Source organism: Myotis davidii, unplaced genomic scaffold (assembly GCF_000327345.1).
Source record: "Myotis davidii unplaced genomic scaffold, ASM32734v1 scaffold151, whole genome shotgun sequence".
NCBI lineage: Eukaryota > Metazoa > Chordata > Mammalia > Chiroptera > Vespertilionidae > Myotis > Myotis davidii.
This window is the reverse complement of record NW_006285248.1, coordinates 1,445,274-1,471,583: the sequence shown is the minus strand read 5'-3', so window position 1 is coordinate 1,471,583 and position 26,310 is coordinate 1,445,274. Positions and strand designations below refer to the sequence as shown.

General features: G+C 34.1%; 1 protein-coding gene across 7 annotated transcripts in view; it reads left to right on the top strand.

The window, feature by feature from the left end:
- Window positions 1–26,310, top strand: part of MAP4K3 (mitogen-activated protein kinase kinase kinase kinase 3) — a 68,436-nt gene that overhangs the window by 13,880 nt on the left and 28,246 nt on the right. For 2 of the 7 annotated variants that reach the window (XM_006755931.2, XM_015558880.1), the window contains exons 5-19: window positions 224–279; window positions 872–919; window positions 3,279–3,321; window positions 3,703–3,775; window positions 7,967–8,098; window positions 8,294–8,356; window positions 8,440–8,521; window positions 8,625–8,735; window positions 10,016–10,094; window positions 11,027–11,085; window positions 12,351–12,413; window positions 19,749–19,807; window positions 21,376–21,408; window positions 25,342–25,380; window positions 25,899–25,952. In XM_006755931.2, coding sequence (XP_006755994.2) covers window positions 224–279; window positions 872–919; window positions 3,279–3,321; window positions 3,703–3,775; window positions 7,967–8,098; window positions 8,294–8,356; window positions 8,440–8,521; window positions 8,625–8,735; window positions 10,016–10,094; window positions 11,027–11,085; window positions 12,351–12,413; window positions 19,749–19,807; window positions 21,376–21,408; window positions 25,342–25,380; window positions 25,899–25,952 — 994 coding nt within the window. The remainder of the gene's footprint in view (window positions 1–223; window positions 280–871; window positions 920–3,278; window positions 3,322–3,702; window positions 3,776–7,966; window positions 8,099–8,293; window positions 8,357–8,439; window positions 8,522–8,624; window positions 8,736–10,015; window positions 10,095–11,026; window positions 11,086–12,350; window positions 12,414–19,748; window positions 19,808–21,375; window positions 21,409–25,341; window positions 25,381–25,898; window positions 25,953–26,310) is intronic. The other 5 variants (XM_006755933.2, XM_006755934.2, XM_006755932.2 and 2 more) reach the window with 5 other exon arrangements.

Here is a 26,310-nt window from a genome sequence, read left to right as displayed (position 1 = left end):
TATATAAACATTTATTGCACAACTTTTTCATGCTAGGCACTGTTCTGTACACAGGATACAATGAGTCAATCAGATTACTTAAAATCCTTCCCTCATGGAGCATACATTTTAGAGTTATTTATTAAACGTTAAGCCTGTTGCTTAATGGAACTTGTAAAACATTGTCAGTTTTGAAAAACATGCTTTGCCTAATTTTATTAATGTTAATTTTCTTCTCTGACAGTAACGGGACCTCTGTCAGAATTGCAAATTGCATATGTTAGCCGAGAAACACTACAGGTAAATCCAATGCTAATCAAAAAGTTACATTCTTCATTAAAGTTAATGTTTAATTATTGTGCATTACCTGTTAAGTAAAGTAGGATTAAATATTCTAGTTTGGTAAACTCTTGAATATTAATACATTTTTTATTGTTTTTGTAATAAGCCCAAGTTACATCTGCATATCAGTACTTTAAAGCCTCAGTGTGATAATTTGAACTCCTACGTTTTAAGTGCTGTGGATTTTATGCTTTTATATTCCTCTTAATACCAAGGAAAGGCTTGAAAATTAAGCATTCTTGTGGTAATTGAAACTCATTCTGATCCTAATTGCATAAATACTTTTTAAGTTATCTCAAACTATTTGTAGAGTTTAGTGAAAATTACTTATCTTAGGAAAATGAATGGTTCCAACTGAACTTTGCCTTTTTCATTTTCTTGATTCTTTTGTTTATTAAAATAAGTCAGCAAAATAAATTGATTACCATAAGACTTTCTGTAATAAGTAAATAAAAAATGGAGACTACTACTCAGTGGATCATTTTAAATCCCAAAGAGCTCTGTAGTAAAATCTTGTTAATTTTTGTGTTTTGTTTTTTTGAAACTCCAGGGACTATACTATCTTCACAGTAAAGGAAAAATGCACCGAGATATAAAGGTACATACACATTATATGTTTAACCTATTGTCCCTCTCTTCATTTTTAAATACTCTGATCAAACTGTTGACCAAAATTGTCTGGATTTTTCTATTGGATGAATTTGTTATCTGAAATATGTTATTATAATAAAATTGAGTAATGCTTTTAAAGGTTTTATTACTTTTTTATAGCAACTTTATTGAGATACAATTCACCTACCATAAAATTCACCCTTTTGAAGTGTACAGTGTGGGTTAATGCGCAGTCTTCTATTATTCCCACCTCTGTTTGGGGCGGGAAGGGGTTTCCTGGTATTTTTCCCCCATAAGGTTATAATTACATGATTGATGGCACCCTGGACTACAGAGGCGGCTTACTTTTGCTTGCTCATGTAAAAGTTGCAGAAAAGACAAAAATAAATAAAAGCCTGCAATGCCTTTTGGAGACAGTATTTCTACCTCCTTCAGAAGTTGGAGCTTATTGAAAATAAAGTGGTTCATATCTTTGAACTTCGGGCAAGAAGCAAAAGTAGCTAAAATGCTACTAAATTATTGTAATGGAAGAAACTCAGGCTGTTTTCTTTCCATATAGTGAAAAACCCAGTTCTTCCCTACTGTGTCTTTCCTGTCAGTCTCCTTTACTACTGACGCAGAACACTTCACTTCTGGCACTTCTGGTCACCAAACGTGGAGGGTTTTTCCCACAACAAGCAATTCTCTGACACCAGCTGGATGCCCTACAATCTAACTCAGTTCGGATTGAGTTAGATCCCACAGGTTAAAGGGCTCAGTCCCACAAGACTTCCCCTCACCCCTTTGCAGCCCCCCTCCCCAACACACACACACTTCAGATGCTAGTCCCAAGCTCAGGTTATCTGTGCGTCTGACCAACCAGCTATGGATGGAGTGGAGATTCCAAAGACCCCATCCTTGGGTTCTGTGAATTTGTTAAAGCAGCTCACAGAACTCAGAGACATAATTAATGTTTACCAGTTTATTAAAGGAGATGATAGCCCTGGCCAGTGTTGCTCAGTAGTTAAAGTGTTGGCCCATGCACCAAAGGGTCATGGGTTCGGTTCCCAGTCAAGGGCACGTACTTGGGTTACAGGTTTGATCCCCAGCCCCAGTTGGGGCACATGCAGGAAGCAACGATTGATGTGTCTCACATCTCTCTCTCTCTCCCCCGTCTCCCCTCTCCTCTTTCTTCCCTTCCTTCCCTTCCACTCTCTCTTAAAAAATCAATTGAAAAAATATCCTTGGGTGAGGATTAGCAACAAAAAAAGGATACTGATGAATATCCGCATGGAGGGGGTGCATAGGGCAAGGTCTGTGGGAAGAGGCACAGAGCTCCCATGCGCTCTCCAGGGCACACCACTATCTCAGCACCTACACGTGTTCACCAACTCAGGAGCTCTCCACACTCTGTACCCCTGGGATTTTTATGGAGGCTTCCCTACATCGGCATGATGGATCAGTCACTCCATTTTTAGCACTGCTCCCTTCTTCAGGGGATGGGGGTGAGGCTGAAAATTCCAAGCTTGCAATCATGGCTAGGTCTTCCAGTGGCCAGCCCTTACCCAGGAGCCGTCCAGGAGTTCACCTAGAGTTGCTTCATTAGAACCAGACACGCCTGTCACCCAGGAAATTATGCAAAGTTTCAGGTGTGCTGTGTCAAGAACTGGGGCAAAAGACCAAATATTGGAACAGAAGATGGTCCTAGTGCTCTTATCACTGAAGAAATTATAAGGGTTTCAGGAGCTTTGTGCCAGGAACTGGAGGCACAGACCAATATATATTTTCTATTATTCACAATCATGGAGATAGGTGACATTTTAATTCTGTGGACCAGTGGCTAATTGTATCCTGAATGGTCCTAAACTCCGGACAGACATATTACGGATAGACAGCCTCACATACTAAGCAGCAAGGTTCAGTCTTACACACCAGCACTGGTTCAACTGATGGATTAGAGGTTTGTTTTTATTTTTTAACAGGATATAGCAATTAAGTCCAAAATATAATACAAGGAATTGAAAATGGCAGGATAAGGTGACATTTAAGTGCCGTGACAGTGTTTGATAAGTAAGAAAATAACATTTAGATGAAAACTAATATCACTCTCATAGTTACATTCATATTATGTTAATAGCAGCTTTTGCAAGGCAGAACATTTTGTAAGCATAAGCAAATTGCTTAAAAAGTAGATAGTAAATTTTTCTGTGACTATAATAATTTAACATTTTAATTGGGCATACTTTACATGTTAAGTATTTCCAGGTCTAAGGCTGCCGCTTGTGATTATTTTAATAAATACAGTTATTATATGCACTGTCTGATAAAATGTTTCTTACTTTAACTAAAATGTTCTCACTTTGAAGGGAGCTAACATTCTGTTAACGGATAATGGTCATGTGAAATTGGGTAAGTAAATTAAAATTTTGTCATGCAAATTTATTCCAAAACCAGTAAATTTCTATTTTCCTGTTTAGATTATCTTGGCCCTCTCTCATCAAAATTTCTTTATCTTGACTTCTGTTGTCATTTGATTCATGTGGGGATATATATGGGAATCTACTTGACTATAATATACACTGACTACTTTGTAATATTTTAATGCTTATCCATTAAAGTTAAAATTTTTAATGTGGTATTTGAGAATATCTCCTATTTCTGCAAAAATAGTTTAATGGAAATAATTTAAGACAGTTTAATGAAAATAATAATTAAAGATTCTTCTCATGTTGCCTTAAATATTACTTACTTCCAGTTTTCTTTTCTAAATGTTTCTCATTTTTTTAATAGCTGATTTTGGAGTATCTGCACAGATAACAGCTACAATTGCCAAACGGAAGTCTTTCATTGGTACACCATATTGGTAATTGTATTTTAATTGATAATTAACTTTTCGGTGTGTTTTTTTTTTATTATTAAATTCAGCATTTAAAAAATAGACAAAATAATAAAAAACTTTAGGGTGAAAACATTAAGAAGTTCATTAACAAGTTAAGTAATTTAGGCATATATACTTGTGGCTGGATTACATAGCCAAAGAATATTCTACCATGTTAATTTCATTAAGGTGAAAAAGACTAACGATTAATGTCTTCAGAGAACTTTTTCTAATTCTCCTGGAAAAACTCAACCCTTGCTTCTACCTTTCATGTATTTTCACAGATGTTTTTATGTCTTTATTCACCCCCATTTCCAGTCCATATTTTGACTAGTCTTCCAACATTATTCACAGTACCACTTTGCTCAAGACTTTTTGACATATCCTGCTTGCACACAAGATCAAATACATATTTCTTGGCATTTAGAGTGTTCCACAGTGTGACCTCTGTCTGCCTCATTAATCTTAAATGCTTCCAATTGGCTTCACAAGATCCCTCTTTCTAGCCATATTTGTCTGCTAGTATTCTTTAAGCATTCCATAAAAAATTTTTTATTAATTTATTCAATAAATGTTTTTGACCACTTACTATGTGCTAGATATGCTGTTAGTCATTGTGAATATAGTGGTGGTAGACGCGTGTAGAGCTTTCTTGTTCACATCATTACTTTGAAGTAACAGCACCTCAGAATTCTCTTTTTTATTTTTTTTAATTTTCTTGTCTAAAGTATTATAACTAGTAGTACATATGTCTCCTACCCCCACCCCCCCGTTCAGCTTAAGTGCCAGGACTCCCCTGATGCCCTCGTAGTCATCACCAGTGGGATGGCACTAACCTGGGTGACTCATTTCCAGATTTAGGAGATGATACATACCATTTTTTGTATTAATTTTTCTTTTTATCAAGTGGATGTATATTTTAGAAGTTAAGTAGTTCTAAAGGACTTATAAAAACTTACCTAGTTGTGTATTTTGCCATCTCTAGTTTTATCTGGTGTTGTGTATAAGACCCTGTTATGATAGGTGAAGATTTTAGCTCTCTTCATTCATCATCATCCAGCCTTATCCTTGCAGTGTACTTGCTGAGTCAATTGTTAAATTAGTACATGTGCTACCTTGAAATGTTTTTTCTATATTGAATAATTTATTCATTTTTAATTTGCTTAGTTGTTGTTGTTGTTTTTTAATCCCTGGCTGAGAGTTCTATACCTTTTCGCATTTTGCAATCTATAACATGCGTCTATACAATTTTCCACATCATAAAGCCTATCAAATTATTTGTCCTGATTTTTGTTTGTTTTTGCTTTGTTTTAATTTGCCTTTTTTCTTATAATAATCTTTTTTGGAGTCCTCTTCCCTCCTATTCCAATTTAAATGGCTCATTTTCTAGGCCTTTTTGCATAGCTTCTCCCTGGGGATTTTTCATCATCAGCTTGGAAATTCATTTCCTAGAATCCAGATCTTCCTCTTTCATTAATTACTTTCTCACACATGTTTTACTAAATTCTCGAGAAATTTGAGGAGTAAAATTTTTGAGACTGCATGTCTTGTTTCACACCTTACTTACAATTTGGGTGAATTTAGAATTTTAGATTAAGATTTTTGAAATATTGCCCTAGAGCAGTGATGGCGAACCTTTTGAGCTCGGTATGTCAGCATTTTGAAAAACCCTAACTTAATTCTGGTGCTGTGTCACATATAGAAATTTTTTGATATTTGCAGCCCTAGTAAAACAAAGATTTATATTTTTGATATTTATTTTATATATTTAAATGCCATTTAACAAAGAAAAATCAACCAAAAAAATGAGTTCACGTGTCACCTCTGACACGCATGTCATAGGTTCGCCATCACTGCTCTAGAGGCTTCTTTTCTCTGATGCTACGGAAGTGTGATGCCATGATGATGCATGGTTGTTGAATGTAACCCATCCCCCCTAGAATCATTTCTAGTGGTTTGATATTCCACGATGATGTATCGCAGAATGTTTTGGGTTTTCTGTCATTTTTACTTTTATTTATTGTACTTGGCATTTCAAGAGACAGTGTTGTTGTACTACATTATTTGTTGTACTTTTTAATCAAGAGATTCATGTCTTTCAGTTCTGGGAAATATTCTTGTATTACTTCTTTGACAATTTCTTTGTTATCCTTTATCCTGCTCTCTCTTTTCTGGATCTCATTCGTTATATGTTGGGCCACTTAGACTAATCCATTAACTTTCTTAAATTTTCTACTACTTTAAAAAATATTCTTCATTCTACTTTCCATAAGATCTTCCCAACTTCTTAGTTTCATCCTTTCATGATGGAGGCATCCTCAGATGACTCGTAATCCTTACCTTCTGATTCACATTAAAGAGCAAGACACTAAAAACTGGTGCATAGCTCTGTATGCGTGGAGGCACCATGTAAGCCTGGTGTTTACTGAGAACTGAGCAAGTGCAGGAAACCGGGGGGTGGGGGGGCCACATTGTTCTGGGGAACCTTTTGTGCCAGGAGCCATTTGGATATTTATACAGTAACATAATTTGCAGGTCATCTGAAATTAGCCTGGTCTGTTTGGTCAAACATTTAATTAACTCAGTCCTAATGGCTTGGCAGGGCCAGACCAAATGATTCCACGGGCGTTATACTGCCCGCGGGGCTGGCCATTCCCCGCCACTGCTCTAGACACAGACTTCAGCTGCCCCAACCCCTGCTCTTTGTTTCTGCTTCCTTTGAGTCTGAAGCCTCTCTTCCATTTCTCTTGGTCTTCATCCAGTTGGAGTGGGGAAGGAGCAACTGCTGAGCCCTGAAGGCGGAAAGGAGGAATCTGGGGGACTAACTTCATTATTTAGACTTCACATTTTCTTTTTTTTTTAAATTTTTTTTAAAAAATATATTTTATTGATTTTTTACAGAGAGGAAGGGAGAGGGATAGAGAGTTAGAAACATCGATGAGAGAGAAACATCGATCAGCTGCCTCCTGCACATCTCCCACTGGGGATATGCCTGCAACCAAGGTACATGCCCCTGACCGGAATCGAACCTGGGACCTTTCAGTCCGCAGGCCGACGCTCCATCCACTGAGCCAAACCGGTTTTGGCTAGACTTCACATTTTCTAATACATATGTTTCCAACCTCAACCCAACTCTTATAAGTTTATAACCCTAATGTGTCAGCCTTTCTGGGATTTTAGGGGCTAAGAACCAGCTAGCTGTGATGTAGCCATCAACAAAGTAGTAACTGACATACTTTAATGTTCACTTTTCTGATAATAATTTGAATATTCATAGAGCTACTTTAAGATTAACAAGATTTTAAGACCAAGTGTTTGAAAGTTAGTGGGGGATGTTTTTGTTTTTTTTCTAACTTCACTGACTTACTTAACTTTCCTGAAATCTTACCAGGAAGACAAATGTGCATGTGTAAGGCTACTTAGTTAAGTCACTATTCTGATATGAAAGAGTTGAGATATCTATCTTAGTTATTTTCAAAACTGTTGTTTAGAATTTGAAAATTTTAATATTTGAAAATGAATGTAATTATTTAAATTAGTCAAATATAAATTTATACAGATATAATTAGAATCAGACTATAAGAAAATTAAAAGAAACAAAAAATAATAGTTTGGACAACTTGTCTATGGATAAATATCTTTTTTAAACTAGACACTTTGATAACTTACCCATCATTATAATAAAACTGAAAAAAAATGACAATTAAGTAAATATGAGTTAAGTGCTAAATGAAGATTTTTGGTGCCCCAGTAAATAGTTTTGGTCAAGTGAAAACAGTCAGAGGCCAGATTGTAGTTTATTGATGTAAGGAGGTAAAACTAAAAATTATAGAATATTTCAAGATGTTATTTCTCTGGAATTTTGCTGTGGGGAGGAAGAGAGATTTGGGTATGGACAAATTTGGGATATGTTGTTCTGTCGTAGTTGTAAAGTTTTACAAACCTTAATAGGAAGTAGTGTAGCAAAGTAACAAATCATCAATAGGGGCTTGGGATGGAGGATCTTATGAGATGATGAGATCTGAGGAGAAATGGGCCTTTTAAATACTGCATACTTATTTTTCAGATATCAAGGCATGTAGATCTCAACTTAGTGATGGTTCCATGTGCCTCTGGTGGGAATATGAAGGAAAATACAATAAACAAAAGGTTTTCTTTTCTGGAATATTCCTTCAGGATGGCTCCAGAAGTCGCCGCCGTTGAGAGGAAAGGGGGGTACAATCAGCTCTGTGACCTCTGGGCCGTGGGGATCACCGCCATAGAACTTGCTGAGCTCCAGCCTCCTATGTTTGACTTACACCCAATGAGGTCAGTGCATCATAGCTGAAGAACCGTATGTTTTAACTAAGGGGTTCTCCACTCCTGAATTATTTATTATGTCATGGGCAAATAATATGCTTATTCTTGCTTTACCTTATTTGTGAATAAGGGTAATAGAATTTACATTATGTATTAATATGAAATCTTAAAATACTGTGTAATGATTTGTTGTTGATCTTTCAGAGCATTATTTCTAATGACAAAAAGCAATTTTCAGCCTCCTAAACTGAAGGATAAAGTGAAGTGGTGAGTATCTTTGTGTTATTTACTTTTATAGTCATGAGGAAAAAATAATTGAAATTTAAAACTCTCATTTTAAAATTTCGTAGGTCAAATAGTTTTCATCATTTTGTGAAAATGGCACTTACCAAAAATCCAAAAAAAAGACCAACAGCTGAAAAGTTATTACAGGTATTACCTTTGCCCCAAACTATGTCTTGTTTTCAAAAAAATAAAATGTCATTCAATCAAGTTTCTAATAAGTGTTCTGTACTATATTATTTTATGTTTATAGCATCCGTTTGTCACACAACCTTTGACACGGTCTTTGGCAATTGAACTCTTGGATAAAGTGAATAATCCTGATCATTCCACTTACCATGATTTTGATGATGATGATCCTGAGGTAGGAGCTGTTTTTACTAACTAGTGTATACAACAGATATGTATAGACAGGTGTTTAGTTATCCAGTAATCTGCTTATTGAGTAGATTGCACAGTGCTGGCCTTTTCCATGTAACTTTATGACACAGAGCGAGTATCTTTCCTGTGCCATGGTGAATGTCAGTATTCCTTTTTAAGTTTGGATGGGCTTCCAACATCTTACCCTTTGCATTTTCGATGCATGAACTATCTCAGTCTCTGTAATATAAAGTTCTAGCTGGTGCCACTTCTTCTGGAGTATCTTCATCCTTCTTATCACAACTACTTGCTTCATGCATGTCAGTAAGTTCACCTGAACTTAGTTTACTAAATTCCTTTGGCTGTATGTATGTCTGCAGTTTCTCGAACAGTGGCCATGTCAACCTTCTCACAGTCAACTATTTTCTTTCATAACTCCATTTATTCAAATTTCATTGCCAACGTTACCCAAGATTAGCACTTTTTATTTTTTTTGCAGCACTTTTATCTTTGTTAGCTAACTCCTGCTTTGAATTACCAATTTTTGTAAAAATGTCACAAGTGTATTATCACTGGGAGAAAAGGAGGCAACACAGTTCACACTTTGCTGTTTGTGCGTGAGCTGAATAACAGTCACTCGCTCAGTGACCACCAGACAGACTTTAAAAGAAGTCATGTGAATTAACAGTCAGGAGAACTCCTCGTAACTCCACTCATCCCCCAGAATATTCCTCTGACAGTGGCTATAACATAGAAATATTTTAAAAGTAAAAGGAAAGTAGATAGAGGGCTGCCCGGGTAAGAAAAAACATAAAGGGAGAAAAATGTGTTTACTAAGTAATAGGACCATAAATCATTAACGCTTTTAGCATTATTTCATTTCATTTATCTCATCCTTTTTGAAGTAGAAGTTGAGGCAGATTTTTTTTAATTACAGTTTGTCTCTGCAACAGGGAAAGCTAGCTGCAGCTTTTGGATAGCTATTGAATTATTGAAACATTGAATTTTTAATACTTATTTATATTTAACTCAGAGAACATGTACTGGGAACCTGCTGTAGATAAAATATATTCCTAATCTTGAGACTATATCCCAATGATGACCGAAGAGTTCCGTTTTGTGGTTGCCATTTTTTGTTTTTTGTTTTAATATTGACAAAGTGGTTGTATGTCATTCCTATTTTTACATAAAATGAAGTGTTTTGTTTTTATTTGATTAATTTTGTGGACCAGATTGTGATTTGCTTATCTAATGCCACGTGTCATTGATTTTGTTGTTTCCTAGCCTCTTGTTGCTGTGCCACATAGAATTCATTCAACAAGTAGAAACGTGAGAGAAGAAAAGACACGCTCGGAGATCAACTGTGAGTATGTACTATACACAGTTCATAATTTAACATTAACAAATAAGATTTCAAGTTGTAGTTTTGTTATAATACTTTTGCTTTATTTTCATCCAAGTAGTTCTTTTTATTAAACCTTTTAAAGGTAAGAGTTTTTTTAAGGCAGTAAGGATTTTATTCTCCTTGTTTCTAAGGAATTTTTGGCGGGGGGCGGGGGAGGTGTGTTGTTACTGCTTGGGAAGAGGAATAAAGTTCCTAGAATAGGCGGAGTGAATAAATCAAGTCAATGTTCTTAAACTTTAATGTGGGTATAAGGCACCTAGAGAACTTGTCAAAATGCAGTTTCTGATTCAGCAGATCTGGGATTCTTTACTTCTAACAACCTTCCAGGTTATGTAGATGCTGGTAGTGCAAGGGCCACGCTTTGAGTGTCAAGAAGAGGTAGAAATCTGCAAACTGGCTTAATATCTGAAGAACCTGAGAGCTTTTAAAAATGGAATCTCAGCCTGGCTGGTATTGAGTGCTATTGAAAATCTAACTTAAAAGTACTTTTTTTTATCTTGTTATCTGATTCTATTTAAAAATTATATTTTCATACCTTTTTTGCAAAGTACAGTTATTTCTGGATCATTTTTTACTAATTTATGTCAGTGAGTTCTCAGCTCCCAACTGCAGAGGCATCTATATGCTATTTGAAACTAGAGACCTATACCCCATTTTTTCTGATACTGCCCTCCCCTTGGAAAAGGCCTACTATTAACAGATTAAGCTTTAACTGCTTAGACTTTCTTGGACTTTTTCTGGCTATATATTCTTTATTTAAATCTTTGGATTGTGATTAAGGTATGGTAGATAGTAAAATTAAATGTGTTTTGCCATGGAGTAACTTTTAAAATTAGTATATCATTAAGAATCAAGAAACAGATCATGGCTTTACTCTTTTTCTTTTTTAGTTGGCCAAGTAAAATTTGATCCACCCTTAAGGAAAGAGACAGAACCACATCATGAACTTGTAAGTAGTGTAGTCTTGGAATGTTAACACTAAAAGTAAATGTTTTCATTAGTCTTTATAATATATTGGAACTGACTTAAAAGCTAGTTATTAAAAGCATTTGGGGAAATAAAAAGGTAAGTAATTCTGAAATTCAGAATAAATAAATCTGTGTTGCTGAGATTGAATATTTTCAAAATTATTGAGGAGAAACTTACTAGTTTTACCAGTCTCTAATTCAGTGTTTTTAATGCTGGCTCTTTAATTTTCTTTTTCATTTTTATTTTTCAGTTTTTGAGTAGCTTTTGTGTATGTATGTATTAGGATAAATGCTGTAGTATTAACCTAAAATGTTTGATCAATAAAAGCCCATCTTCTCACTAAATTTTTGGACAGTCTTTTGCGTAAGCCAGTTTTTTAAACATCAGAGTAAAGTCTTATCTGTTTGGAGTTCTAAAGCTCAGGAGAGAGTAGGCATACATAATAGATCAAGTTTGTCATTCATTTAAGGCTTGCTAACTGTATGCACTTTCTTTTCATGATTCTTTTCATTAATGTTTTATCCTCCTTTCCAGATACATGATATATTAGATGTAGTCTTAGAAACAAAATGCTTTGCAAGTATTTGAGATGTTACTATTCTATGGAAGAATAAAACATGAGACTTAAAAAATAAACAGATTTAATCCTAATTAATTACTTTACCAGAGCTCCAAATTGTGTTATTTTTTGCTTTCTTTTTAATAATGAGAAGAAAGTAACTGTTAATAAGCACTAAGGGTTGAAGTGGGAACTTCCTTCTTAAATTTAATTTAACCCACTTGACTAAAGGCACACAGAGAGAATATTTAACGTTTAACTTTTGGAGTTATTTTAATTCAGTATACCAGCATGGAGGAAAGGAATGTTAAAGAAAAATTCTTAAAATGATTATATTAAATACTGAAGCCTGACATTTATGTAGAAGATGGGAAAGGTTAAAAAGAAAAAGTAGTCCTGATGTTTATTAATGCTAATTGTATTTTGTTAAGGCAGTTTATTTGCTCTTTCTTTTTTCAAGTGGGCATTGCATGTATTTAAATTCTGCACTAATTTAGTAACTGCATTATAGAGTAAATTCGTTGCAGCGTTGCTTTTTTAGAAACCTTTTAATATGATTTAACTTTGCATTTGCCTTAACAAAATTATGTTAGCAGGACTTACCTCAGTTAAGAGTTTCCCTTTGTGAATTTGTGGCTTTTAGTGTAAGTGTAAATAACTTGGGTTTCTTGGTCTCTGCTAAACAGCCCGACAGTGATGGTTTTTTCGACAGTTCAGAAGAAATATACTACACTGCAAGATCTAATCTGGTATTTCTCATCTTCTGATTTTCTTTGTCAGCATTGTTTTAGTCTTAATTGTTTGTTTTATTTTTTTTCCAAACATTTTGTCCAATTTTAATGAACCAGTTAAAGCATTGTTTTACAAGATCCTGCTACATTAAGGATTATAGCAAGTTTTTCCATAACAAGTTAAATAAATATACTCAAATATATTTTAATGTTACAATAAAAAATAAAAATATTTTTCTTTTTTATGAAAAACATTTAATTTTCTGACTCAAATATGAGTTTTAATTAGAGTTCCCTATAAAAATGTCCAGTTTTAATGAACTAGGACCCATCCATATATAGATATATATACATATATATTCATTTATATATGTAAAACTATATATTGCATATATTATGTATATATATCATTTTAAGAAGTAATTTACCCCTTATTAACAAAGAAATCAGTCTTGGATGAAATTATAGCTCGTTCAGTAGCATTATTATAATATCCATTTTTCTCAGACCAAAATTTGGATTATAAAGCCCCCTTGAAGTTATAAATATTAAGACTATCTTACCATTAGGGAAGAAAAGATGGGACATTAGGCCTGGTGAATATTAAATAAATAATACTTTTAATAGTTGCTATTACATAAATAGTTTTTTCTACTTCTGTAGCTGGCCAGGTTGCCTTTATACTTACTTCTAGATTTCAATTTTCTGCACTTTTCTGAATTTTCCTTATCTTTTCTTCCTCTCTGCTTCAGTAACATCTCTTTCAATTCTGGTTGATTTAAATGATTCTTAACATAAATTCTTAAATTTGTGCCCTCTAATATTTGTAGAACATAAAAGAGATTTTAGAAATAATTTCTAGCCCTAGCTAGTTTGGCTTAGTGGATAGAGCGTTGGCCTGCAGACCGAAGAGTCCCGGGTTCAATCCCAGTCAAGGGCACGTACCTTGGTTGCAGGCTCCTCCTTGGCCCAGGCCCTGGTCGGGGCTCATGTAGGAGGCAACCAATCGATGTGTTTCTCTCACATCGATATTTCCCTCTGTCTTTCCCTCTCTCTTCCACTTTCTTGAAAAATCAATGGGAAAATATCCTCGGGTGAGGATTAAAAAAAAAGAAAAAAGAAATAATTTCTCTTAGGGCAGTTGCTGTCTCGATGGACAAAAAATACTTGTACATAGAAACTGTTTGCTATGCAACAAAACATGTTATGGATTGCCAAAACTTTGCCAGGTGGTGACTTGTGGTGATTGTTGATGAGGAGAGGCTAACATATCGTTGGTAGAATAGACATCAGAGAATAAGAAAAGCCTTTGGGTTAACGTGGTTTGCTTGGCTTCTGGGAGGGACTAAGATTGATTTTAGTATTGTGTAGGAGCCATTATAGGTTCTTCAGGAAGAAAGTGGATATATAAATACCTCCTGTGTTTCATGGGAATTAATGTAGAGACAGTCATTGGCACAGTTTTGAGAGATGGCAGATAGAGAGCTGAAATTACGGAGTGTTCATACTGCTGCTGTAATTATGGGATTAGCTCAAAGGAGGGAGATTGAAGTAATGAAAGAGGAAATGATAGATGGAACCATGAGATGTCATGTGTTCCCCAGGTAGGTCTCATTAAAGAAAAAGGGTAAAAAACTGCTATGGGTGATGTCTGTGTTTTGCACTCAAAGGTAGAACCAACACTGGAGGTAGGGAAGAAGCAGTTGAAAAGCAAGAAGAGTCAGTAGATGCACTGTCACAAAAGAAAGAAAGATACATCAGCTGGCCCAGAGAGGCCGGAAAGTGAGAGGACTGGGAACTAACCGTCCAGGACGCAAAGGAGGAGGAATGTCTGAAGAAAACACTATCAGTGATTTCTGGATTGAAATTTTCTCTAGAATTGGGCATCAGTAGGCTAGAATGACAGAAATTTGTTGTGGAAGTAAAAGATTACAGAACCCAAGTTTAGATTAATATTCTCCAGATAAGACAATTACAGCATCAGAAACACAATACCATGGAGTTATAATATTCTTTTCTGTACCTGTGCCAAACTAGCCCCTCTCCAAATAATCAGGAATTTCTTATGAGCGAGGGAACAGTTGATGGGATCTTGTGACAGAGAGGGGCATAAGGGACAGATAACTTGTAGTAGGAGAGTGAATGAAATATTTGTCAGATCCTGACATTTATAAAATCAGCCTTTAAAAAGCTCACTTCTAATGATAATAAAAGCTAACACTTATCTAAGAAGTTTTTAAATACCAGGCATTATTCTAAACACTTTAAATACATTAACTTATGTCTTACAAATGAGAGAATTTAAGGTACAAAGAAGCTGAAATTGGTCTTGCCACTTAGCTAAATAATAGCAGAGCTGGGATTTGACCTAAGCAGTATGGCTCAGTAATTCATACCTAAACCACTATGGTAGGTACTATATTGCAACCATGACCACTATTGGTCTCCAAAACATTTTCATCTTCCCAAACTACATCTCCTTACCCATTAAATAATAACTCTCATCCTCCCCTCCCTTCCCCCAAGGCCCTGGCAATCATCATTCTATTTTCTGTCTCTGGGTTTTTTTGTACTCCAGTGACCTTATATAATTGGAATCATGTAACATTTGTCCCTTTGGGCCTGGCTCCCTTTACTTAGTAAAATGTCATCACATCTTCAAGATTCATCCATGTTGTAGCATTTGTCAGAATTTCCTTTTTTAAGACTGAATAATATTCCATTATACATAGAGACCACATTTTGTTTACTCATTGAGCCATCAGTGGGCATGAGTTGCTTTCACCTTTTGATTATTGTGAATAATGCTGCTATGAACATGAGTGTACAGATATCTGTCAAATCTGTGCTTTCCTGGGTATGTAACTAGATAAGGAAGGACGTGCTAGATCAGATGATAATTCTACATTTAATATGTTTGGGGAACAGCCACACAGTTTTCCATAGCAGCCGCATCATTTTACAGTTCCCACCAGCAGAGCACAAGGGTTCCAATTTCTCTGCTTCCATCAGCACTTGTTCTTTTGTGGCAGCGGAAAGGGAGGTTTTGTTTTTTGTTTTTTAAATAATAGCCATCCTAATGGGTTTGACCTGTCCTTAGTTATTTCAGTCCCCTAATTTCATCAGTCCTAAAATTTTGGCACTGTGAACAAGATTTTATGTCTTACAAATACTTGTTGCTGGAGCCTAGAAACCACATGAACCCAGAATGTTTGGCTGTCATCTTAGTGGGCAGATGCCACCAAGATTACAGCCCTAAGTTCTTTAGGGCCCAGAAAAAACATTTACTCCCTTATAAAAAGCCTGCTGCCTAAAAGTTTGTTGTCATCAGTGCTTTCTGGTTGTTTTAAGTGCTAAGTGATTTATTTTTTTTATGATTTATTTTATGATTTTGTAAATGAATTTTCATTACTACAATAAAATGATTTTTTTAAATCAGGCAATTATAATACATGGAACCAGAAGAATAGAGCATAATTTTTAGGATTGTTAGTGAATAAAAAAAAATTCTTTAAATTGTAAAGATGCCCAAGTTAAAAATAAAAACCTCATTTTAATGTGATAATTAAATAATAACAGTTTTGCCCATAACCATACAGATGTGTTTACCTGATCTGTCTTTAAATTAAAAGATATTATTACACATCTGTTCAGCTGATGCTAATTTTTAAAAATTTGCCTGATTTTTACTGTATATTTTGGCCCATTATGATGAAAAATACATCTAAAGTTAATTGTAGGTGAAACACTATGTTAATTGCTATGGAGGAACATGAATATATAATTATTACTCTGAAGAAACTTACAGTCTACCTGCGGGAATAAGAATAAAATATGTAAGTTACAATTAAAAACATGTTAGGAAGATAATAACCAATTGATTGTTATCAATAATTATAATAAAAGTACTTTAAAATTATTACTGAATTAGGTCAAAACTGAATACAGTCTATAAAGTTATATTCTATAAAAGAAATAGTAGATGCCAACTTTACTTATTTTTAAATCTGTTATAATATTTTATTATTATTTATTATAAAATGTATGTTGTGTGGTCACTTTTCTTATCTAATGTTGAAGACAGTTTCTAAGGAGACCTCATTTCATAATTGCTCAATGGTAGTACATTCTCTAGAATGTCAAACCTAACCTAGTATTCATTTCCAAGCTTGCTGTACAAAAGTCATTTATTCAGTTTGAGCTTCCTTAAGTCTTCTGCTTTTATTAGAATACTGACTGCTTGATCAGTATTATAGCTCCACTTGCTTTTCTGACTTTTTAAGAAATAAAAACTTTTTGAATTATCCAGGATTCAATCCCTTTTTACTCCTGTAAATTATCTACCACATTAAAAGGTATCTAATGGTTTTATTTGTTCCACAATTCTCTCGTTTTTTATGATAAAAAAGTTTTCCTCTTCTGTGTTCTTTTTTCTTGGGTAAAATAAATTGGTGAAGTACTTTCTCTCTGTGTTTTTGTAGCCAACTGTATCAATTCTATTAACTTCCTGCTGTTTTCTCGTTAGGTATATAGACTGTAATCGGGGGGGGGGTAATAAAAAATTAATATCTTCTTGATCATATATTTTCTTTTTCCAGTGTTCACGTCGCATCCTTTTATTCTTTTTCATTTTTTTCTGGCACCATATTTTCTTAGAGACTTTATCCTACGTTTAGAAATACAACCCCATTCATTAAAACGAACCACGGAAATTAAGACTTTGTGGCTCAGAAAGATATATTAATTGAGCTGGGTAGACCATCTTAAATTTTTGTTGGGTTGAATCTGTACTAGGCTATTGCATGTTTTCAGTCCATGTTGTTGACCTTGACTATGTTGTTAAGTATTGTCATTCACTAATAAGTTGATACCTGATTTATGCAACTACTATTTTTATGTCTGTCCTAACATGTTCAAATGTATTCTTATTTAGCCCATGTTTTACTCATCTAGGGTGCTTTTTTTGAGTGCTTTTCCAAGAATAATTTTGGTAGCATTTTCTGTTACAGAATAGCTTTCTAGTCCTTTTAAAAAGGGTTGTAGATCAGTTTTTCTTAGACGGCCCTAAAGATACATAAATAATTACTAACTTTGCCCGGGTTTCATGTTTTTTTTTCTTTCCTTTCTATTTCTTTTCATTTTTCTTGTCTGATTTACTATCTGTATTCTTGCTATTTATAATAGGTGCTTGGTAAATAATAGCTGAATTAAAGAGGATTAGATAATTAATAGAAGGACTTAGTGTCATTTTTTTTACTTGATGACATGGCCAGTACATTGTTTATAATCCATGTTTGCTAAAACATAACAGAACTTGATTTAGAGAAGGAATTTATAAAGAACCAAACCCCTTTCAGTCTTAGCTCTCCTGGGAGGGCTTCACGTATGGCCCGGGGAATCACCAGATTTGGATCTGTCTGCAGAAGGGTGTTAGTTGTTTTTAAACTCTTCTCTTACCTTCTAACGTACACTGATGGTCTCAGTTTATTTTTTCCCCCGTCATTGTCATCAATCTGGTAGTTGTCACGTCTGCATTTAAGGAACAGAAGTATATGCTTTGGGAAGCTGTCATTTGATTAAAGGTTTAAGAGATTATTGGCTAAAGATATTGCCAGTCTGTAGAGGGCCCAGTTATCTACAGCTGAAGAAAACAAACTTGAATTGGAAAGTAAATTCATTGAGATAGTACTTCTCTTTACTGATTATCAACGTTTAAAAGTTCCGTATAAAGTCATGACCAATTAAATTGTTCAGCATAATAATGTGTGACTGTCTCATAATAACAGTGATTTTATTCTATTAAGATCTATCATTAATTAGAGAATAGGTATCCCTTTTCATTAGAATTTCATGTGATACCAGTGTGACAGTTGACTAATCTTTTTTGTTTATAATATATAATCTTTTCTCTCACTAGTAAAAATATTATTATGCATGGAAGAACACAAATATTGAAGACAAAATTAGATATTTATTTTCATCAGATATTATTTTGACAGGTCTTGTAATACTTAAATGTTAAAGTACTTTTCATTTAAATGCAATGTATTGCTTAGAATCCTCTTAGGATTCTAGGCTTAGCAGTATTGGGACCTAGAATTATTTTAATGTATATATTAACTAGAGGCCCGATGCACGAATTTGTCCAAGGGGGCTCGGCCCTTGCAGCCCCGACTTCATCCAGAAGGACTCCGGTCTAATTAGCATATTACACTTATATTATTATAGATGAGGGTGAAGTGTTAGTTATGTGTTTATAGGAAAATAAACAAATAGCATCTGAACAAGCATTTACTTAGGGCCTCGTTAATATGTGCCAGTTGTTATGCTACCTTGGCTGTAGGGAAGAAAGATGGATTTAACAATTTCCCTTTGTTTGAGGAGCTCACAGCCTGGCAACTATTTTTATAGACTTGTAATAAATTAATTAAAATGCAGAGTAATTGCTGGAGAAGAACTATGTATTAAATGCATCGAAGACTTGGAGAAGGTTGCAGCTATCTTACTTGACAGTCTTGGAAGGCTGCTTACAGCACTCTAAGTATATTATATTCTAGTAAAAATAAAATTCACTTGAAATGTTAAATATTCCCCCTTTATTATTAAAATAGTGCTTGAGACACATAGGCTTTAAGAAGGAGGGGAGAAAAGGAGACTGCTTTCCATTATTGTTGGAAAGCATTTTTTTTTTGGTCTCAAGGTGTTTGTGTTGAGCACACATATATTGTTTGTACCTTTAAATTTCAATTCTGAATTCTACAACATGTAGCATTTAGTGAGAATGTTTAAATAGCTGATGAACTGCCTTAATGATATTGAAGTTTTGCTACTTACACTTAACTCCTTAAAATATGTTAAAAGCCCTAACATACAATTTATAATCTTTTGCAAATCCATATATGTATTTTACTTTAAAAGAATACTCTATTTTATTTCTTTAAAAAATTATTACCTGTATAAAGCAGTAGTAGCAGTGTGTGAATAGACATAATTATTGCACCTCTTACACACCAAGATTTTTGTTGCTTGTTGCCTTCTGTAATCATTTTTGCTTCATTAGAGCTTGAGAATAAAGACTTTATTTGAACTTTTTCTAAACGCTGACTTTACAAATGTTAATTACAATAGCAATATCCTTAAATGAAACTTGCATATATTATTTAAATGAGTTCCCAGAAAAATATTGAACTTACCTTTTATTGTTGCAAGTCCTACCATGCCTTCTTTTAAAGAACATACAGCAATACAGATTTATTTGAAGTTTGGGGCTTCTCTTTTAAAACTAATGTATATTATGTATCGTGATTTGTAAGATACTACTGTTTTACTAAATATTTTGTTTTATACTATTAGGATCTACAACTAGAATATGGACAAGGACACCAAGGTAGTTACTTTTTAGGTGCAAACAAGTAAGTAAAGTTCTTTTACAATTAAATTTAAATCAGGAATAATTAAGTTGCCTTAAAATATTATATTTTAATAATTATAATACTAAATAATTAGAGTAGTAAAATAGTTGGTAGATATATTTCATAAAATACTTTTAACTTTGTTTTACTGCTACTTTGCTAATCCTTTAATCAATAATTGTTTAATGGAGACAATCACCTTAAATTTTTTACATCAAACTACTTTGTAGATCTCTAGAAAAAACTAAGTATATTCCAAATGAGGATAAATATATGTTTGAGAAATTTATTTTTTTATTTGTAAAGACTTGTCTGTTCCTTATAAAACTTGCTTTGGTATGTCTCTTAGATGTGTTGGCCTCTGAAAACAGCTGGAAATATTCACACTGTTTAGAAATCTTAATATTTTAGCTGGTAAGAGTCTTTTAAAAAGTGAACAGTAATTAAAATGTGTCTAAAATTTTGAAAGGTATTTATGCAAGAAATAAACCCAAATTATTCAAGGCCTACTCTACACCACGCACTAAGGTGTAACAATTTCAGTTGTTCATAAGCCCGAGTTAGCAAGGTATGGAGACCAGACTCTGCTATTCCCCATAGATTTTCTTATTGTCCTCTCATTCCTTCAACCCTCCCCCAAAGGCCCTCAATAAAATGGTTTTATTCCCCCCGCCCCCAAAAAGCTAATATTATAAGGAAATATTATTTAAGTTGCCAAAACCTCCCAGCAATGTAGATATTTTAATAATCAGATCAAATTAAAATTTCAAAATATTTCAGTTGCTTTAGAGAGTTGAGACATACACACACACACACACACACACACACACACACCCTTATTTTAAGTTAAACAGTTGACAAAGAGTGACTAAAGACAAGTAGCTCAGATTTAGTGATTATAGTGCAAAATCATGTCTCTTTCTTTAAATAAATGAATCATTTAAATATGTTTTTCAACACAGAAAAAAGGCGTTGAATGACAATCTAGAGAAATGCCTTAGTTTTTATTTAAACAACTTCATTTAAGTACTGTGAGGTGTTTTTTATTAAATTATTAGTAGTAACATTATTTATATTTCCTAAAATGGAAAATAAGTGTGAAATTCTCCTGGTAGAAAAATGAAATTCTATCTAAATAATAACTAGTCGCTATTTATAGTTTGTCCTGATTTGTTGATGGACAACAAAGGAAAGTTTGTCTCATAGTGAGTTAGCAAATGAAAATGTTTATGTATTTTTTGTTATTTTGTCTAAATTTGAGGTCACTGGTTTAAGGCCCTTGTTAGTAAATTTCAATATATTTTAAGAGACTGGAAAATTTGGAAAGATATTTTATTTACCTTTCTTGGACTCATTTAAAATATATTTTTAAATGGCATACTTGCAAAAATAACCAAAAAAATATTATATATATGGTCCATCTCTAAATGATTTTCCAGATTCCTTAGTTTCCATTTTCTGATTTTTATCTGTTAGGCATTTTCATAGTATATGGTTACTTTGGCTAGGTAAAATATTAATAATTTGCCCAACCTTCATTTTTTTGATTAATTGGATCCCTGCTTAAGGAACTGTATTCTTTATAACGAATTACTGGCAAGGTAGGTTGGCCAAAAGTTTCACCTTTGGCTGTGTTTCGTGTACAGGTACATATACATACATGTGACATGAGCATGGATGTAGCACTTCTCTTACTGTACTGATATGTCTGCTTTATCCTTGTGACTAGGCAGTGTGTTAAAACTCACAGAGTTTCCTGCTTTCTCCGTAGGTGATCAGGCAAACAGATTTTCATTTCTGGGTTTCTACCTATCACAGACCATGTGGCACCTATATAAGATAGTTGCTATTTTTAAATAAATGCCTATATATTTTGACTTATTGAGTGGTTTATTTTCTTTTGAATTATGTTATTATTGAGGTCAACTTTTCTGACCATTTAAAACCAACAAAATATTTTTAAAGAAAGTTTTAAATTTTTAATTTTTTAATGTAGCGCAAAAATTCTAAAGATAAAAAAGACCTAAATAGTAGTGAAAGGAGTAAATTGAATTACACAATTCCTGGCACAATCGAATGTAGTAGTAGTAAAGACCAGAATTGTCTCTTTCTGTAAGCCATGAGACTTCTCTAGTAAAATGGGGATTACAATAGTACTTTCTTTTGGGGTGAAATGGAATAGTCATTGTAAAACATTTGGCATATTTATGGTTTAGTAAGAACTTACTAGTTGCTCTTATTTGTAGTTTTTACTCAGTAATTATTGATTGTATGATCAAGTGAATATAAGTAAATAAAATTGCTCTTTTGGTTTTAGAGAAAGAGGGAGTGGTTTTGTTTTCAAATATAATCAAGGCAGTACTTTATAGATCGTTTTGAACCAGTTAGATAATTTTGAAAGACTTGAGTAGACAGCAGCATGAATTCCTTAGTTAATTCAAATATGCTAAGTATTTTTGGCAGTTTTGTGGGGTTTTTTTACTTCCAGATTATTTTCTTCACATGATCGGTTAAAACTATATTTGCATACAGTTCCATTTTTAATCCTATTCAAATTTTTAAATCATTTTGGGTTTAGAAATTCAGTATCTGAGGGCATCATTTTTGTTTTGTTCATTACTTTCTAAAAATTCCATAATAGAATAATGAAGTGAACTAGTGAATAGTGACATTGTTTATTGTATAGTACCCAGTCTTGATGATTAAATCAGCATCACATTTTCTCTCCAGATACAGTATTTACTGTAAATTAAACATCTTAGCAAATTTAGCCATGTTTTATCTTCTCCTTCATAATGCCTGAAAAGCAAATGTATTCTACTTTTCATTAATACTTAATGAAATCTTTAACTTGATTAACAAAAAAGTCTTAACACATAGTAGGAGATTTATAAGTAAATGAATAAAAAATATATATGGGTTCATAAGCCATAAATTAGCCACTTTTTCATGTTTTCTTATTCAGCTTTTTTCTCTTATTCTTAGAGAACCTAGAAAAGTGGAATGCCATATAAGTTCAATTACACAGGGTAACTAAAAATAAACTACATTTAAATTCTCCTCTTAGTTATTCTCAAATCTTGATATTCACTACTGGAAAAAAAATGCTTCAAAAAATATTGTCATATGCTCAAGAAAATGTTCTTCTTTTCACATCTTCTGAAAGGATATGAAAGCCCACTGTATAGTTCAAAAATATTATGTTTAATTCAGTAAAATAGTTTGAAGCAGCACTTCTTAAAATTTTAGTCTCAGAATCCTTTTACAGACTTAAAATACTATTGAGAATTCCAATGAGTTTTTGTTAATATAGGTTATAACTGTCAATATTTATGTTATTAGAAATGTACACAGAACTTTTCAAAATATTTATTCTAATTGTAATATACTCATTACATGCTATAGATAACATTTTTGGTGTATTACAATTATTTTGTATTATTTAGGACCAATTCACGTGCCACCTTTATGGCACCTCCTTCCTAATACCACTCAGTTCTTCTCATGAGAATTAGAAACAACAAATAATTGCAAGAAGGTTTTATATAGGTCAGTGTAATACAACAAACTTTTTGTTGAGGCCCACTAATAACATTTTTTATGAAGAATAGCTATTTTTTCTGAAATAAAATACCATTAGTAAGAAAAGTACATTGATTTTTTTTGCATATCTCCTTAATGTCTGGCTTAATAGAAGACAGCTGGCTTCTCATGTCTGCTGCTAATCTGTTGTGATATCTATATATATAAAACCCTAAACAACTGTTACAACCCGATGACCGGCCGGTAGCTATGATGCGCACTGACCACCAGGGGGCAGACGCTCAATGCAGGAACTGCCCCCCGGTGGTCAGTGGGTTCCCACAGCACCCCCCCCCCCCCCCCGGGCTGGCCCCACCTGTGCACAAATATGTGCACTGGCCTCTAGTGTTCTTTATAGTCTAGAAAACTAGAATTCCATTTTCAATGAAAGAATAAAAGTGAAAAGGTAAACACTTTAGTATTATGAAAATAGTGTTGACCTTGCAGACCTTCTACCAGAGACTAAGACCCCCAGGATCTCCAGACCACATTTTGAGAATTGTGGGTTTAAAGAAATGTTGTTTAGTCAATAATAATAAAGAAAACACTAATTGAATACTTACTGTGTTCTAAATTACTATTCTAAGCATTTTACCTATATTAATGCATTATATCTTCAGATATATAAACATTTGACATCATGTATATTGTAATTCCCATTTTACTGATGTGGAAACTGAAGCATAGGGAAATCAGAGTGACTTATTGCGGGCCATGCAGCTTCCAGTGGCCGAGGCAGGAGTCAGACTCAGGCTGACTTCCCTCCACAACCCGGCACCGTTTTTGCTAAGCTGCCTTTAGACAGAGATGCTCCTGCCTTCCTGGCGGTGGACCGGAAAGAGCTTTGTGATTAAGGTGATACATCGACTGAAGAACCTCACTTTTTTTATCTGCAAAGTAGCATCCAGATTTAGAACTTCGTCATTTTCAAAGTTGGATCATTCAGCTGGCCTAATTAAAGTTTGATGGCTAAGATATATTCAATTAATTGCTTATACCAGCTTTCAGTTTCTCTGGTTTTACATTTTGATAATCCTAATGGCAATTTTTCCCCAATATATATAGGAAGGAAAAATGATTAGAAGTTACTACCTTCTAACTTTTGAGAGAGTAAATTTTCTGCTGAATACTTTTGCCTTGGTCACCATATTTCTCTCTGTCCCATTAGTTTTAGGAGACTATTGATATTTTATGCTTGAAGAGTATAATACAGGAGATACGCTGCATGAGCTTGCAGTGGAAAGAAGTAAAGGGATTTCAGAAATGCCATTGGTTCTCTCTTAGCTTCCTGAATAGCAGGTTTTATAAATTGCTCCCAATGACAAAACCCTCGCACCTGGCCTGATCCAGGCTTAGTCTCCCAAAAGTGTAAATGTGTTTGCCAGTCCACCACGAGAGCAGATGTTCAGGTAAGTGAGTGTGTTCTGTGGAAACAGAGTGCTACTACATTCATGTATTCACATCACATGCATGCATGCTTCTGCAGAGAGAGCCAACATGTTGAGTTTCATTTTGTAGGATTGCCTGAGAGCATGATGTTTTTTTTTAAAGTGTGTCACCTTCCTTCCTTTAAGAAAAAGAAAATGTAATTTCAGCTGTCATGTAAATATTCCGGGTAAATTTGAATCCTGGAAGCTCCTGACGATGACCCTGCAGTTATTGTTCTGTCAGTCCTGTTGTGACATTTTGTGGTGGGTTGTCCTCTGTTTGAATTGGTAATTTTTAGTAAGCATTAGTGTTTATTTTGTTCATTTAAGATACATATGTAAAGACATTAGCAACAGGAAATAGAGGTAGCTCATTAAATTAACTTGATGTTTGATGGTATAGAGATGATCATTGTGGCATATTTCTAATAAATCTTAAGTAAAAATTTTTGTGGATAAGGTTCAAATGATGAAGATATATACTTACTGCTTGCTTAATTCACATTACTTTTTTTTTCTTTTAAGGAGTCTTCTGAAGTCTGTTGAGGAAGAATTACATCAGCGGTAATTTTACTTTTTGTTTTGTTTTTTTTAATCCTTACCTGAGAAATGAGGATATTTTTTCCATTGATTTTTTTTTTTTTTTTTTTTTTTTTTAGAGAAAGTAGAAGGGAGGGGGAAGGAGAGAGAGAGAAACATAGATGTGAGAGGCACGTTGATTGGTTGCCTCCCACATGTACTCTGACTGGGGTGGGATGGAACCTGCAACCCAGGTACATGCTCTTGACCGGGAATTGAACCCTGAGACCCTCTGGTGCACAGGCCGACGCTCTAACCACTTAGCACACCAGCCAGGGTGGTAATTTTACTTTTTAATTAAGCTTAAAATACTTTGTCACAGATGAGTCGTCTGTTTGTTCCCTTCTCTGACATGTGGCCTTAAGATCATTTTGTTACTAGTGTTTTGATTCTGTAAAGATGTAGAAGTAAAATTCTATCTTGGCAGTTTTCTAAAATTTCTTCTGAAACTATTTTGGTCAAGTTCACTTAGTAACAATGGAACTATCCTTCTTTATCTTTAGAGGGCATGTGGCACATTTAGAAGATGATGAAGGGGATGATGATGAATCTAAACAGTACGTTCTGTTTTGATTTTTAGTAAAAGAGAAAGTATCATGTGCTCTGATTTCATAAGTCTGACAGCCTAATATTGACAGTAATTTTAATGTCATTGGTAATGTAGTATTATGGATTCTAGCACAGTTTCTTTCCTTTTTCTGTTTTAGTCTGCTCCATCATCCTTAATAAAATACCATAGATTGGTGGTTTAAACAAAATTTATTTCTCACAGTTCTGGAGTCTGGAAAGTTTAAGCTCAAGGTGCTGACCAGTTTAATTCCTGGTGAGAGCTCTCTTCCAGGCTTACAGACAGCTGCCTTTTCACCATGTCCTCAGACGGGCTTTCCTCAGTGTGTACATGCAGAGAGAACTCTT